The sequence below is a fragment of the Centruroides sculpturatus genome, unplaced genomic scaffold (genome assembly GCF_000671375.1).
Source record: "Centruroides sculpturatus isolate CEXI.00-Female unplaced genomic scaffold, Cexi_2.0 scaffold550, whole genome shotgun sequence".
NCBI classification, from domain to species: Eukaryota; Metazoa; Arthropoda; class Arachnida; order Scorpiones; family Buthidae; genus Centruroides; species Centruroides sculpturatus.
The window spans coordinates 35,606-50,684 of record NW_019384886.1 but is presented as its reverse complement, the minus strand read 5'-3'; the positions used below and the strand labels follow the sequence as shown (position 1 = coordinate 50,684).

Sequence of the window (15,079 nt, the reverse complement as noted above, 5' to 3'; positions counted from 1 at the left end):
AACTCAATGAAGATATATTTGTAGCTCCTCAAATAAGAAAATTAATAACTAATGAATAATTTGAGAAGTGGAAACTTGCGTATAGCAATTTTCAAAAAATCATAAGGTAGGAAACAATTGTGAAACTGCACAACCTTCTGAAATCATACAAAAAGTTAGACAGTAATAAGTGTTTAAAATACATTTTTACTCATTTAGTCTTTTTTGAGAATCTTGATGCCATCAAACATGGCAAACAATTTTGTTAGACCATTTCTCTTATGGAAAAATGATACTAGGTCAAGTAGAATCCAAATATATTTGCAGATTACTAGTACTTAAGAGAAAATTAACTACAGTTACATTTTAAGTAATTTAAACTCTATGTATTAGTATATCACTTAAAACATTACATAATACAGAAAAAATAAGAACATAACAGTATTTTTTATGTTGAATTCAAATAAGTTCACTCAGTATCATACATGTGACAGAAATATTTGGAACTCATGAAAGTGATGTCTGTGGGGAAAAATAAATTGCAGGATAAATTTGATCCTAAGTTTTGAAACTATAAACAGAATGTTAATGGTGTAATCAGTGAAAGTGCAATTGTAAAACAGTAAAGTATGATCAATAAATTATATTGTGTTCACCAACTGCTTCTGCATACTGGATTATTTAATTGATTCACCAAAATCTTATTTTAATACCAGCAAGAGTTTAATCGTTCATGTGGTTGTTGACAAATGTTTTTGACTTAATTATACATCTTAAACTTTTCATTCTATTTTGGAATTTGAAGAAGAGTGATATAAAATTTCAAACTTTCCTGGATATTGGTGTTGGTATTTTATTTGAATATTAATCCAGTTCTCATCAATTGACTTTATATATATACAGTTGAACCTTTCTATCTCAAATCTTATGGGAACAAGAAAAAAATTTGAGATAAGGAATTGACTCTGCTATTGTCATTGCAAACAGAAGTAAAACTTTCAACAACTTATTAGCTAAACACACAATTTTAAGAGGCCTGTTTTTTGAAAATATCTGAGAAGTGAGTCCTATTATTTGGACAAGGAGTTGTTTGTGTTTAGGGCTATGCACTTACCAAGTTTTGTTCAAATTGAAGAAGGAACATCTGGCCTTCTCCTTGTTAGTGAAGGTCTTTTTAATTTTCAGTATAATATATTTGATCTTAAAAATGTTTTATTTAAATTTGCATAATACTTGCTTACATTATCAGGACCATCCATTGTTTCTGGGAAATGTGATATAATATACTGTACAATATCTGCATGTCTGTGTAAAACTGCAAGATGTAACGGACTAGCACCGACATGATCTCTACTTAAGGCGAATCTTTTTCTTGTCAGGACAGCTCTTACTTCTCGAAGATTTCCTCGTATGACAGCTTCATGTATTGCACGAATTTTAGCCTAAAAATATATTGATTTGACACTATAACTAAACAGATTTATGTTAAATTTAAATGTATAAAATATCAAAGAATTAGAATTAAGAATTTTAAAAATTCATATCTAATTACATGTAGAAACAATAATAGTAATACATTAAATTTCTATTTCTTAATTTTGTATTTGGAATTATTTTATAACATCATATGAAAGATGGAAAATCTGTATTCTGCATGCAGTAGATTGGAATAAATGCATTTTTTGGAAGTTTTCCTAAAGCACATTATAATCTTTTAAGGCTTGATTTGATAAGTGGATGAAAAAAATTATTAAACTGTTAGTATTATTAAGAAAATAACTGCTAGAAGAAGTGTTATAGTGCTAGGTGATTATTTCAGCTTCTGGGATGTTTTGAAAAAAGTTATTTTCAATATGATGTCAAACAAAGAAAATTGGGATGGTGATAAAATGTTTTCCAGAGCACCACATTTGATTTTAACTCCAAGACAGATGTCGTGGAGTTAAAATCAAATGTGATATTGATGATAATCTTTGATATCAACAGATAATTCATAAGGAATTTGTTTTTATTAGTAAATTGTATTTTATTACACTAGACTCTGCTTATTATAATCACAGATAATGTTATCAAAATTAGCAGATCCCAAAACGTACGAGTTATTAACATTATAAAAATTTTGGTTATTGTTATCTTTGCCTTTTAAAACTCTCTTTTTGTGATAGTTTGCCTCAATTGTGACTGATAACATGTAATCTTTATTAGCTATTGTTATCAGACTTAACTAATGTTTGAAATGTTAAATGTTAATTGTTTACTCACAACACAATAGTTTAACAACAACTTGTATAATGCCAGCAATTTAAAGTTGATAGCAGAGAAATTAACTGATGTGTATTTTGAACTATGGTTTATCCTTCTGCTTCTATTCTGTTTTTTTTAAATTTTAATATGTAACTGTTTCAAATGCTGTTATTTTCTAGAAATTATCACATCCACAGATTTAAAAAATACTGGCCAATCAAAACTTTATTTTACCCAGATACATTTTGGAAATTACAATATTTTCCTCAGTGGGTTTTTTTTTCTTGTGTCTTGTTTAGCCTGTATGAAAGAAGTTCCACTGAAGAGAGAAATATTGTAGTTTCCAAAATGCATCTGGGTAAAATAAAGTTGTTGATTGGCTAGTATTTTTGGAGTCTGTGGATGTGATAATTCTTAGAAAATAACGGTGTTTGAATTGGTTACATATTGAAATTTTAAAATGTGTTTTATGTTAATAATTTTTAAATAACTTGAACTTGTAATGAATATATGATTTGTAAATAAGCACTATGCATAGAATCTATATCCAACAAAAAAAAATACAAAACTACATGAAAGCAAACATTTTCATCCATGTTGAACTGACATTGTCAGACTAACTGACCTTCATAGTTTGAATGCAGCTGTTAAAACAAACTGTTCAAAGAGAAAAGTCACTCAGAATAGGTGATTACTGTTCACATGCTGAATGAGAAAGCACAACTTAGAATATGTGGGTGCTATAGGACAACCTTTAAATACTTGTCTCAAAGAACATCAGACTTCCATTATGAAAGGACTTGTCAACACAGCATTAGCAACCTTGTCACCAACCCCAACATTGATGTATATTTCGGCCAAGCAGTCCTCCCATAAAGAATGCCTTAGATATTTAGATCAATTAGAAATTTACAAAGCCATGAGAAAAAAAATGCAGCTATCAACTTTTAGACATGTAGACTTTTATTCTAAAAGTCATTTTTTGTGGGAGGTGCTATGTAGGAGGCCTGTTTGGTCGAAATGCACATCAATGTTGGGGTCAATGTCAAAGGTTGCTAATGCTATGTTGGCAAGTATACAAAACTGCTACATACAACAGAAGACTGGCTATCCTGTACAAGGATATTGCCAGAAATAATAACTTCCAATTAGCTTTCAGAAGTCCTTCAGTTTTCACCCTCCTGTGCAGTGCTAAATACCATCCAGATATGTGCCTCCAACCTGGTGTATTTACTATCCCTGTTATGGATTACTTAGAATACTTGAGTGCTACAGGGCAACCTTTAAATATCCATCTCAAAGAACATTGGACTTTAATCATGAAAGAGCTTGCCAACACAGCATTAGCAACCTTTGACACCAACTCCAACATTGATGTACATTTCGACCAAGCAAGCTTCCTATACAGCACCTCCTGCAAAGAATGGCTTAGATGTTTAGAACAATTAGCCACATTTTTTCTCGTGGCTTTGTAATTTCTATCAACTTTAAAGATAGATCAACTTCCATCCAAGGGGAAGGAGTCTATATGAAGTTTACTCTTACAACCTTCTCCTCCCCTTTCTCTTACATCACCCCTCTTAGCAACTTTTCTGTTCAAATTGTTTGTTTTAACAATTCCATTCAAACTGAAGGTCAGTTAGCCTGATGATGTATAATGATGGCGGAGAAGATTGAAATATATAGGAGTAGGCTACGTGAGGGATGTTTAAATGTGAGGGATGCTGAGAGCCTGTCATCGGCGTGGAAATACATGATTAAAAAGTTCACTGAAAACTCAAGCTAGAATTAGTTTATTGGAAGATTTATTATATTTATTATATATTTTTTATTTTTTAGTTTATTTTGTGTTATTTTTATATTTTCTTCCGTTTCTTTTGTATATTTTTAAAAATTTTTGTTCTAAATTTTGATTTAAATATTTATATTCTATACATGGAACGTATTTGTTCCATTTTCGTTTTTTTAGACCTGAGGATGGCCTGTTAATCAGGTTGAAAACGTTTGTGTTTAAAATNCTTGTATATTTAAAAAAATTTTTGTTCTAAATTTTGATTTAAATATTTATATTCTATACATGGAACGTATCTGTTCCATTTTCGTTTTTTTTAGACCTGAGGATGGCCTGTTAATCAGGTTGAAAACGTTTGTTTTTAAAATATATTTCTCAGCAACAAATTAAGGTGTTTTAATTTATGTGTTTACTTGCTGAGCACTTTTAATGTTAGCCTGATGATGACAGTTCAACATGGACAAAAAATTTGCTTTAATGTAATTTTGTATTTTCTTGCTGAATAGTGGTTCTATGTGTAATTGTTATTTATGTATACCCAGTTTGAGTAGTTGAAAGAACAAGTAGTTGTTTTAATATGTACTTTTAATAACTAAAATTATCATTATCAGACTTTGATGATGATAATTGTCACCCAAAGTTTTGATGTTAAGGAAAGTACTTTTGGGAAGAATATATATGTTTGAGTGAGTTGATATTATATTTTCTTGTAACAGAATACAGCTTAAACCTCATGCCAAATATCACATAAAAAGAAAGTAAAAAAACACTGAGTGTAGTATTAACAATTAATACCACATTCAGTGTGGTATTAACTTTAAAGTCAATTAATGTTTTTACTTTCTTTTTATATTTTCTTAGTTTAAGAACTTAACATGGAAAGACAGTTTTAAAATACACATCCAATAACAATTTGATGTATGTCATTATTTTTTACTGAATTATATATTAATTAATTAGTCTTAAAATTATACATTGTTTTTTTTAATTGTTTTAACATATCCTTTTAATGTTAGTGAAAATTCTGCTTTCATTGACTCTAACTGTAGTCATATTTACTTGCTCTACTTATTGTTATTGGATTAGGAAAGTCTGAAAGTAATAAACAGTCTATTGTATTAAATAATAGAATGGATCTACAGGATATCTGAAAAGTTCCTTTGCAGTGGAAAAGGTTTAAGTGAAGTTTTATGTACAAAATATTGCTTTTCTCCTAAAGCAAATGCTGGAAAAATCAGGGCCAGATTCTACATAAGATTTTACAATTAGCAAAGAAGTCGTCAAAAACTGTAGTCCACAAACCAGAATGTCTATGAGCAAACAATAATGCTATCTACTGCAAAGTGGAAATGTGGGATCTAGTACAACTTACAGGTCTCATAAGCATAACTTTACTGTCATTATAAATTTCTCATTGCACAATAACTTTTCAGAAATCTTACATAGCAACTAATAAGATATAAATACCAAGCATAAAAGACATGTTCTGACAATTTCTATAGTTTAAAATCTAATAAACTATGCAAAGGAATGAAATTATATTACACATCATTTTTTGTGAAATGTATTTCAGAATATCTCATTGATGTGTTAGAACTGTAGGTGAATGCAAACAAATATGGCAGGAACTGAATTATTCAATATCTAACACAGGGTAATACACATCAACCTGTGTTAATTTTCTATTGGCTATTAATATAAACTTATCATAATGACCACAAATGACTTTAAGGTGACTGTTTTTTTTTATTGACTCCAATTTGCATTTCGAACATATAAATTTGTATCTCTTTAATTGAGTACAATATTATATAGTATTAAGTTAACAGCTAAAAATTCCACATCCTTTTTTAAAACAGATTTACAAAGCTATTTTATAAAACAGATAAAATAATCTGTTTTATAAAAAAAAAAGGATGTGGAATTTTTAGCTTAATAATTTATATAATATTGTACCCAACTGAAGAGGGATGAATTTATATGTCCGAAATGCATATTGGAGTCAATAAAAAAAACAGTCACCTTAAAGTCATTTGTGGTCATTATGATAAGTTTGGGTTTAAGGCATATTAATAGCCAATAGAAAATTACATAGTCATCCAAACAAGAAACAAATTATACAACAACTTGTGTCCATCTTTGTATTACAAAGGTAGATATATTTCATATGAACAAGAGACCTAACAGAATGGAGCATTTTCACCTTGAACTGTGATGCAGTACCACAGCATGGAAGGCTTGTCATCAAGATTTTTTCTAGCTATCATTCAAAGTAATTGTGTTTGTCCTTAAGTTTTGGACACACTATGTATTAAACTAACAGATATAACCAATTTGTTTAGATATTTTTTCTTAAGATAATGAGTTAATGAGGATTTTTCACAGTAAAAATAGACAAAACTTTAACCCATGGGAAGTAAACATCCTAAAATTCTTAAATCGTACATAAAATTATGTAAAAGGTACATTAATTAATTAATTAAACACTATTGTTAAAAATAATACATCAGACAAAATAGCTATTAGAATTTAAAATATAAAACATTAAATTTTATAAAACAGCTTACTGTATAAATGGGTACTAAATCTAAAAAATCTTGAACTTGTTTATCATCTGAAGTTTTTTCAATTAACCTATCTCCCTGACCTGCTAAGACAACATGCTCTAATCGTAACAAATCACCTTCTTTAATCCACTGTTCTATTAAATCATCCAGATAATCTTCTGTAAAATAATTTAAATAGTATAATATAATTACTTACAAATACAATTTATTATATCATTTAATATAAACTTACTCTGAGAAGAGTTTCTACTTCCTGTATTTCTGTTCTTTATTCCCGAATTGGTTTTAATTCTACTAGAAGAAGAATTTTTATTTTCATATGAATAGTTTGTATTTGCTGTTTGGCTATTGTTTTGATTACTTTCGACATCCACATGATTCCTACTTTCCACTTTAGATTTTAAATTTTCCACTGATGCTTTGACATTTGAATTTGAATTATTAATAATTTCTTCTTTATCATTTTTAAACTCTTCATTTGATTCCAAATTTAATGATTCATTTATAGTATTTGACTTGTCATTTTCTTCAACTGGTACAGTTTCCAAATTTATATTTGTCAGTTCATTATTTGTGTTGTTGATGTCAAGTTTTTCTTCACTGTCATTTTGGTCACCAGCTTCATCATTGCTCACTTGTTTTGTTAAAACAGCATTATTGGAGTTATCAATTTTTATATCATCATTTTCTGAAGAATTTGTCTGTTTTTCATTTTCTATTATACTGTCATCATTATTCATTTTTATAGATTCTTGATCATTGATGCTATTTTTATCATTTTCTTTTAAATCATTTATTTCTGCATTTGTTTCTTGCTTTTCGACATTTCCTGTATTGGGTTGTATTTCTTTAGATTTATCACCTTCTTGTTCAATGTTTTCTGAAAAATCTTCTGTTTGATCATTTTCATTGTTGTTTTCTTCAGATTTTGTAACTTCTGGATTTACATTATTTTCTGTTTTATCATCATCTATTTCTTCTCTTTCCTTATCTATTTCATTTGTACAGTTTTCATGATTTTCTGTATTATTTTTATCATCTGGTTTGGATTCAATTTGTTTATTAACATTTGAATTTTCTACAGTGTTTTGTTCAGTACTTTCTATATTTTCAGGAATATTATTATTATCTTCAGTTCTGTTTACTGAATCAGCAGTCTCCTCTGCTGAATTTAATGTAACAGTTTCATTTATTTTACTGTTGGTACCAAGATCATCACTTCTGGTAATTTCTAATTCTTCTTTTTTATTTTCAGTATTTGTATTTTCTGCATGTATAAATTTTGATTCTTCCTGATCAGATTCAGTTTTTTTTTCTGGATTATTTGTCGAGTTCATTTCATCTTCAGAAATTTCATTTTTTTCATCCTTCTGTGGAGTACGTTCTTCATTTTTTTCATTGTGTAGAATGTTCTCTTTTTCATCTTCCTGCGGATTGCTCTCTTCATTTTTTACATCTTCCTGTGGAATGCTGTCTTCATTTTTTACATCTTCCTGTGGAGTGTTCTCTTCTTCATTTTTTTCATTTTCCTGTGTATTGCTCTCTTCTTCATCTTTTCCATCTTCCTGTGGATTGCTCACTTCTTCATCTTTTCCATCTTCCCGTGGATTGCTCTTCTTCATTTTTTTCATTTTCCTGTGTATTGCTCTCTTCTTCATCTTTTCGTGGATTGCTCACTTCTTCATCTTTTCCATCTTCCCGTGGATTGCTCTCTTCTTCATCTTTTCCATCTTCCTGTGGATTGCTTTCTTCTTCATTTTTTTCATCCTGTTTTTCTATACCTGCATTTTCTTGATTGTTATGAGAATTTGGCACTTCTTCAGGAATTGAATTTGTATTTTGATTTTCATCTTGCTGAAGTTTTGGTTCTGAACAATCTGTAGTTACTACATTTTCTGATTTTTTATCATCAGTAGCTACTTTATCTGAGTTATTTATCTTTTCTTCTGGTTCAATATTTAAAATGTTTTTCTCTTTCTTCTGATTATCTTCAATGTTTTTATTGTCTTGTTCTGTAATCTGCAAATTGTTTTCTTCTACTGAAGTTTCATTTGTTTCGTTTTCATTAACTGATTCTGTTTTAGTTTCTTCAATGGTTTTTGGTTTTGGCATTTCTTTTGAGTCTGAATTATTTTCCTTCTCTGTAGCATCATTTTGTCCCGAAGTAGAAATATCAGTATTACTAACTAATACTGTCTCTTCTGACAAATTATTTTCTTTTGCATCATTTGTATTTATTTCAGTTGTAGATTCTTCATTAGTTACCAATTTATTGTTCTCTGATAATATTGGTGTTCGAGGAGATTTCTCATCTTCCTTCTCACTTAAATAATATTCAGCACTTCTTCCTTTCTATAAAATAAATATGCAAAATTTTAATTTAAGAAATCTAAGTGAACTGTTAACTCAAATAAATAAATAAGCAAAATCCAGAAAAGCTGAATTTTGTTTTGGTTTACTTATTAAAGAGAATTATTTTTATTTTCTTTATTCTTATTATTTTTAGAATATTCCTTATATATTTATAAATTTTGCAAAAATATTTTAAATATTGAATTTATTAATGATCAAATTAATTGAAAATTTAAATTGTCCCCCCCCAATTAAAGATACAAAGTTTAGGTCATATGAACCTACAGAATATGCACCGTAATATTCCATTAAAGTTGGCAAAATATGCTTTTTAATATTCCCATTCAAATACAATAGAAACATGTAAAGGAATTAAAACACTGCACTATATAATGTATGTACATTTATTTGATATCTGTTCATTACATTATATGTAATTACTCTACTATGTAGATCCACAGTAATTTCAATTAAAGCAACAGATACAGTTTTACAGTTTATATTGAGAATTGTTGACAGTTTTTTTCTCATCACTGGCTTGTATCACCACCAGCTCAAAAAAAATGGTATAAATAAACCAAAAATCATAAAACCTCCCAAGACAAAGGCTGAACTTTACACTAACTTACAATTCTAATGTTACCAACCCAAAATTTAAATTTATTGCTAAACATTAAAAAATAGTTAAATCATAAATTGAAAATGTTTCAATTATAATTCTTTGATTTTATAATTATATTGATAATTTTGCATTAATTTTATGTATTTAAGCATTAAAACTGGCTTGTAGAAGTTTTATTTATTATTCACCAATTGATTTAAAATTTGGCTTCAAATTTTTGATCCATTTATTGTTGATAAATGCAGTCAGGTTATTTTGATGTAAAAAGATGTCAAATAGTTCATAATTAATTTATAATAAATGTAAATAAATTATATATATAAATTACTGATTGAAATTTTAATTAGTTTAGATGTATTGTTAAGACTTGGCTGCATCAGGCATGATAGAAATAGATTGTAATTGATTGCTGATGAACTATTATGCTATTGACATGTGAAATAAAAAAATATGCAAAAAATGTAAGAAAATAATAAAATATGCTTATTAGCCTAAAATTAGTTAAGTATGCTTTTATATCAACTAAAACAGGACTTGGACCAAAACTTTACTTTTTTAAACTACTTTCAACAAGGGAAACTTGGGAAAAATATGCTTTTACCTAAAGTTCCACTCCATAGTTTTATCTCTTGATCTTGCAAGTAATAATGCATAAATTAAACATTTAAATTAGTTATTCTTAAAAAGAAATTATTTAGCAAGATTTGAGTAAATACATAACCGAACATCTGAGATTAAAAAAATTGTGCTAAGTAAAAAATTATAATAATTTAACAGTAATACAATACTATGAATACTATGTGGTTTACATGAAAATGATTCATTAAGCAAGTCTCAAACAAATCCTGTGTGTCATTGAAATGTAAAAAAAAAAAAAATTGTGCTAAGTAAAAACTTATGACAATTTAGATGACACTCAAAATTTTTCTTGGGAGTTTTTATTTGNTAAATACATAACCGAACATCTGAGATTAAAAAAATTGTGCTAAGTAAAAAATTATAATAATTTAAATGACATAAAATTTTTTTCTTAGAAGTTTTTGTTTGGTAAAGCTTGGCATAATTTAAATGACGTAAAATTTTTTTCTTAGAAGTTTTTGTTTGGTAAAGCTTGGCACTTCAAAGTTACATCTCAGATGCTTTTGTTTGGATATCAATTGTTTTTTGGTTAATGATTGCATTATAATGTCAAGTCCTAAGATGATGATGTACAGTTGGTCTGGTTGAATGTTTTCAATACACTGTTTAGTAAAATAGTTATAAAAAGTTTTAATTGGCATAAATTTGAGCTTTTGTTATTCTGGATAACATTTTGAATAAAAATCATTTGTTCCCATGCAATGTTATCCTTATAAGCATAAAATTAAGCAATAAAAGTAAAACAGCTTTATGGGGTTACCCCTGTGAACTTTGATCTATTGACTGGGAAGGTTCGGGAACACCTCAGTGATAATGAGAGAGGTTTTGGTTTAAAAGATGAGCTTTCTACACCCAGTAGTATTTTCTAAAGAAAGAAGAAAAAACCCCACTTATTTGGCAATTTTTTCACTTTTCAATTGCTTGTATTTTAGCAACCCTTTTATGGAAAAACCTGAAATTTTGCACACTACCTAAGAAAACTATTATCTTTTGAAAGAGTTTATCAGAATTACTATATACTAGGGCAGAGAAATTAACCCAAAAAATTGGCAACACTAATTCTTGTATCTATCAGTCAGTTACTTTTTTACTTGGCACAGTCATTGCCATGACTTTCGATTGAATGTTATATATAAACTCTAAATTTGAAATTTAAAAGACATTTGGAAGAATAATATAATTAATATAGATTACACAGCTCACACAGAAGTAATTACCATAATTTCCTGTAAATAACCCACATCTTTTCTGTGGTTTTCTTAAAGTCAGTTTTAAAAGCAGGTAACAGCTAAGCTAACCCACAGCAAGGCTGTGGGTTAGCTTAGCTGTTGATTTTTGTTGGGATTGTATATGGTAATGTGTTGCTTGATGAATTCAGAAAATTTGAAACATTGTTATTACACTTTAAATTCAAAATTTTGTTTAAAATCATTGGTTGTATACATAGTTCAAAAAAGAAGCAGGAAGCACATGAAGATACATTAGAGTGTCGATTATCTGAATGTCAGTCAACTGAAACATCGGTTAACCGAAAGCGTTCCAGTCAGACTGTGTCATGCCGAATTGAATATTTTTGATACTAGATTAACTTCTAAAGCGTAATTTTTTTGTTTTTATATTTTTCAATATATTTATTTTGTTTGTACAAAATAAAGAAATAATTTTTGACAATACAATAACCACGATTATTATTATAAAAATTTTCGTTAGGCTTAATATCGACGAAAATTCAATGCGAAGTGACACGCAACGGAGAAAAATTTAAACATGGGATATATTAATATACCATAATTGGGATATACTAATATACTATATTAATAATGTATTTTTTCGTACATAATTGGTTATCCAAAAAATTGATTTTCCGAACAACCCCAGTCCCCAATTGATTTGGATAATCGAAGCTCTACTGTAATTGAAGTGGAGTTGGGATCCATCTTTTAAAGAGGAAAGACATGTTTTCATCTCTAAGGAAATTTGAACATTGAAGTCAAGAACAAACTAAGGACTAGGGGATACCACTTCCAATGTCCTACTCAAAAGAAACTTATTCTAAATGAAAAGCAAAATTGTTGATTTTGTCTTTAATTAAAATTTATATTTGTATAAATTTATTGTTGTTAATTAATTCAATGAATCTGTGGGAGCTACAATTTGTCAGGAGTAAGAAGATATATACTAAGAAGAGATAGTTCCAATCTTTGTTTTAAATTGCAATTATGCTCTCCCAACAGTTTTTCTTTCATCTAAGCTTACTAACAGATCTTTAAAAACTAATCTTTAAAAATTATGAAAAATCCTTTATACATTACATAATTCATCTGTTGTCAATTCTAACATATGTACTGTACAGTACTGTACATTTTCTATAGCAAATAAGAGGGGAATGATCAACTCTCAGATTTGTGTCATTAAATATCATAGAGTTTACATGCAGCTTTCTTAGTAAAATCAACAATTACTTTATTTACTACAATTGTTTATTTATACTCTATATCTGTTGTGGCAATCATTCCTGCCAGGAGCCACATTACCAACCCAAATTTGTCTCAACCTCAGTTAGCTTTTCAAACATCAAATATGTTACAGATATTGTCCATGATAAAATCTTATTTTGTTTAATTTTTTTGAGTTTACTTAAATGTTTGTAGTTTGTCCAATAAAAGGTGAACTTTTCATGATCATATCTGATGAGTAGCAAGTCTTGTTGAGGAGACATGTTTAATAATTGTAATGCTTGTAGGCTATAAACTCTTGCTTTTTTCATCACTATAATGTGAAATTTGACCGTATAATGTTTCATTTTCTCTACACACAATAGCATTTTGATAATGAAATTGACTCTAAAAATGTTACTATTTTTTTTTAAATTCTACACTGTAAAAATCATTTTACATTAATTAAAGTAACAATCATATATAATGTTAAATGTTTCTAAACAGTAACTGGATGAAGTGGAATTTCATTATCCTATTGGGAGTTTCATTATCCAAGATAATGCCTTTTAACCTGTGTATGAGTTAATTAAATTGCCTCAATGTCCTTTTTTCCTTATTAATATGTAAATTTTCGACTATAAATTCGACTATCTTCTATTATCAGAACTTATTATACTGGTTTTACACATAATATTACAAAGATTAATAGAAAACAATTTTTATTTTATTTCGTATACCTGCCAGGTATACGAAATAAAATAAAAATTGTTTTCTATTAATCTTTGTAATATTATGTGTAAAACCAGTATAATAAGTTCTGATAATAGAAGATAGTCGAATTTATAGTCGAAAATTTACATATTAATAAGGAAAAAAGGACATTGAGGCAATTTAATTAACTCATACACAGGTTAAAAGGCATTATCTTGGATAATGAAACTCCCAATAGGATAATGAAATTCCACTTCATCCAGTTACTGTTTAGAAACATTTAACATTATATATGATTGTTACTTTAATTAATGTAAAATGATTTTTACAGTGTAGAATTTAAAAATCAAAATAGTAACATTTTTAGAGTCAATTTCATTATCAAAATGCTATTGTGTGTAGAGAAAATGAAACATTATACGGTCAAATTTCACATTATAGTGATGAAAAAAGCAAGAGTTTATAGCCTACAAGCATTACAATTATTAAACATGTCTCCTCAACAAGACTTGCTACTCATCAGATATGATCATGAAAAGTTCACCTTTTATTGGACAAACTACAAACATTTAAGTAAACTCAAAAAAATTAAACAAAATAAGATTTTATCATGGACAATATCTGTAACATATTTGATGTTTGAAAAGCTAACTGAGGTTGAGACAAATTTGGGTTGGTAATGTGGCTCCTGGCAGGAATGATTGCCACAACAGATATAGAGTATAAATAAACAATTGTAGTAAATAAAGTAATTGTTGATTTTACTAAGAAAGCTGCATGTAAACTCTATGATATTTAATGACACAAATCTGAGAGTTGATCATTCCCCTCTTATTTGCTATAGAAAATGTACAGTACTGTACAGTACATATGTTAGAATTGACAACAGATGAATTATGTAATGTATAAAGGATTTTTCATAATTTTTAAAGATTAGTTTTTAAAGATCTGTTAGTAAGCTTAGATGAAAGAAAAACTGTTGGGAGAGCATAATTGCAATTTAAAACAAAGATTGGAACTATCTCTTCTTAGTATATATCTTCTTACTCCTGACAAATTGTAGCTCCCACAGATTCATTGAATTAATTAACAACAATAAATTTATACAAATATAAATTTTAATTAAAGACANAAGAATTTCATTAAATAATTTTGTCGGAAATTTTTAAAATGTAAATTTTAATAAAAATTTTATTGTTTTATAGAACATATTTAAATACCTGCTGAGGAGGGACGAATATGTCCGAAACGCAAAATTGTGTATGTGTCCAGGTATACGAAATAAAATAAAAATTGTTTTCTGTTAATCTTTGTAATATTATCTGTAAAACCAGTATAATAAGTCCTGATAATAGAAGATAGTCGAATTTATAGTCGAAAATTTACATGTGTATGAGTTAATTGATTTATTTTTAACCTCAGCCTCAGAGGCTTAGGATATATGGTAACATAGTCTATGTGACATTTTTATTTTTGTATTAATTTTCTATAGAGATTATACACTGCTGCATATAACCATATGCTGCAGGTTATATGCAGCAGTGTACAACCTGAAACATATGGTATTTAGTTTAATTATGGTAATTTTAACTAAAGTTTGCTTTTAATAATTATTAACAACAACAAAATTTAAAATATTTTTATCATTCAAAAATGTTAGTGAATAAGGGCTTTATTGTTAAATAGTATAAATATATAAATAATATATATTTATATTTAATAAACTATTTTTTAA

At 28.0% G+C, this 15,079-nt stretch overlaps 1 protein-coding gene across 1 annotated transcript in view; it reads right to left on the bottom strand.

Moving 5' to 3' along the window:
• LOC111631109 (GATA zinc finger domain-containing protein 14-like) overlaps positions 1 to 15,079 on the bottom strand; it is a 50,801-nt gene that overhangs the window by 733 nt on the left and 34,989 nt on the right. Inside the window, exons 9-12 of the mRNA XM_023375307.1 lie at positions 8,254 to 8,934; positions 6,815 to 8,222; positions 6,583 to 6,740; positions 1,221 to 1,421 (exon numbers count right to left, since the gene is read on the bottom strand). Coding sequence (XP_023231075.1) covers positions 1,221 to 1,421; positions 6,583 to 6,740; positions 6,815 to 8,222; positions 8,254 to 8,934 — 2,448 coding nt within the window. The remainder of the gene's footprint in view (positions 1 to 1,220; positions 1,422 to 6,582; positions 6,741 to 6,814; positions 8,223 to 8,253; positions 8,935 to 15,079) is intronic.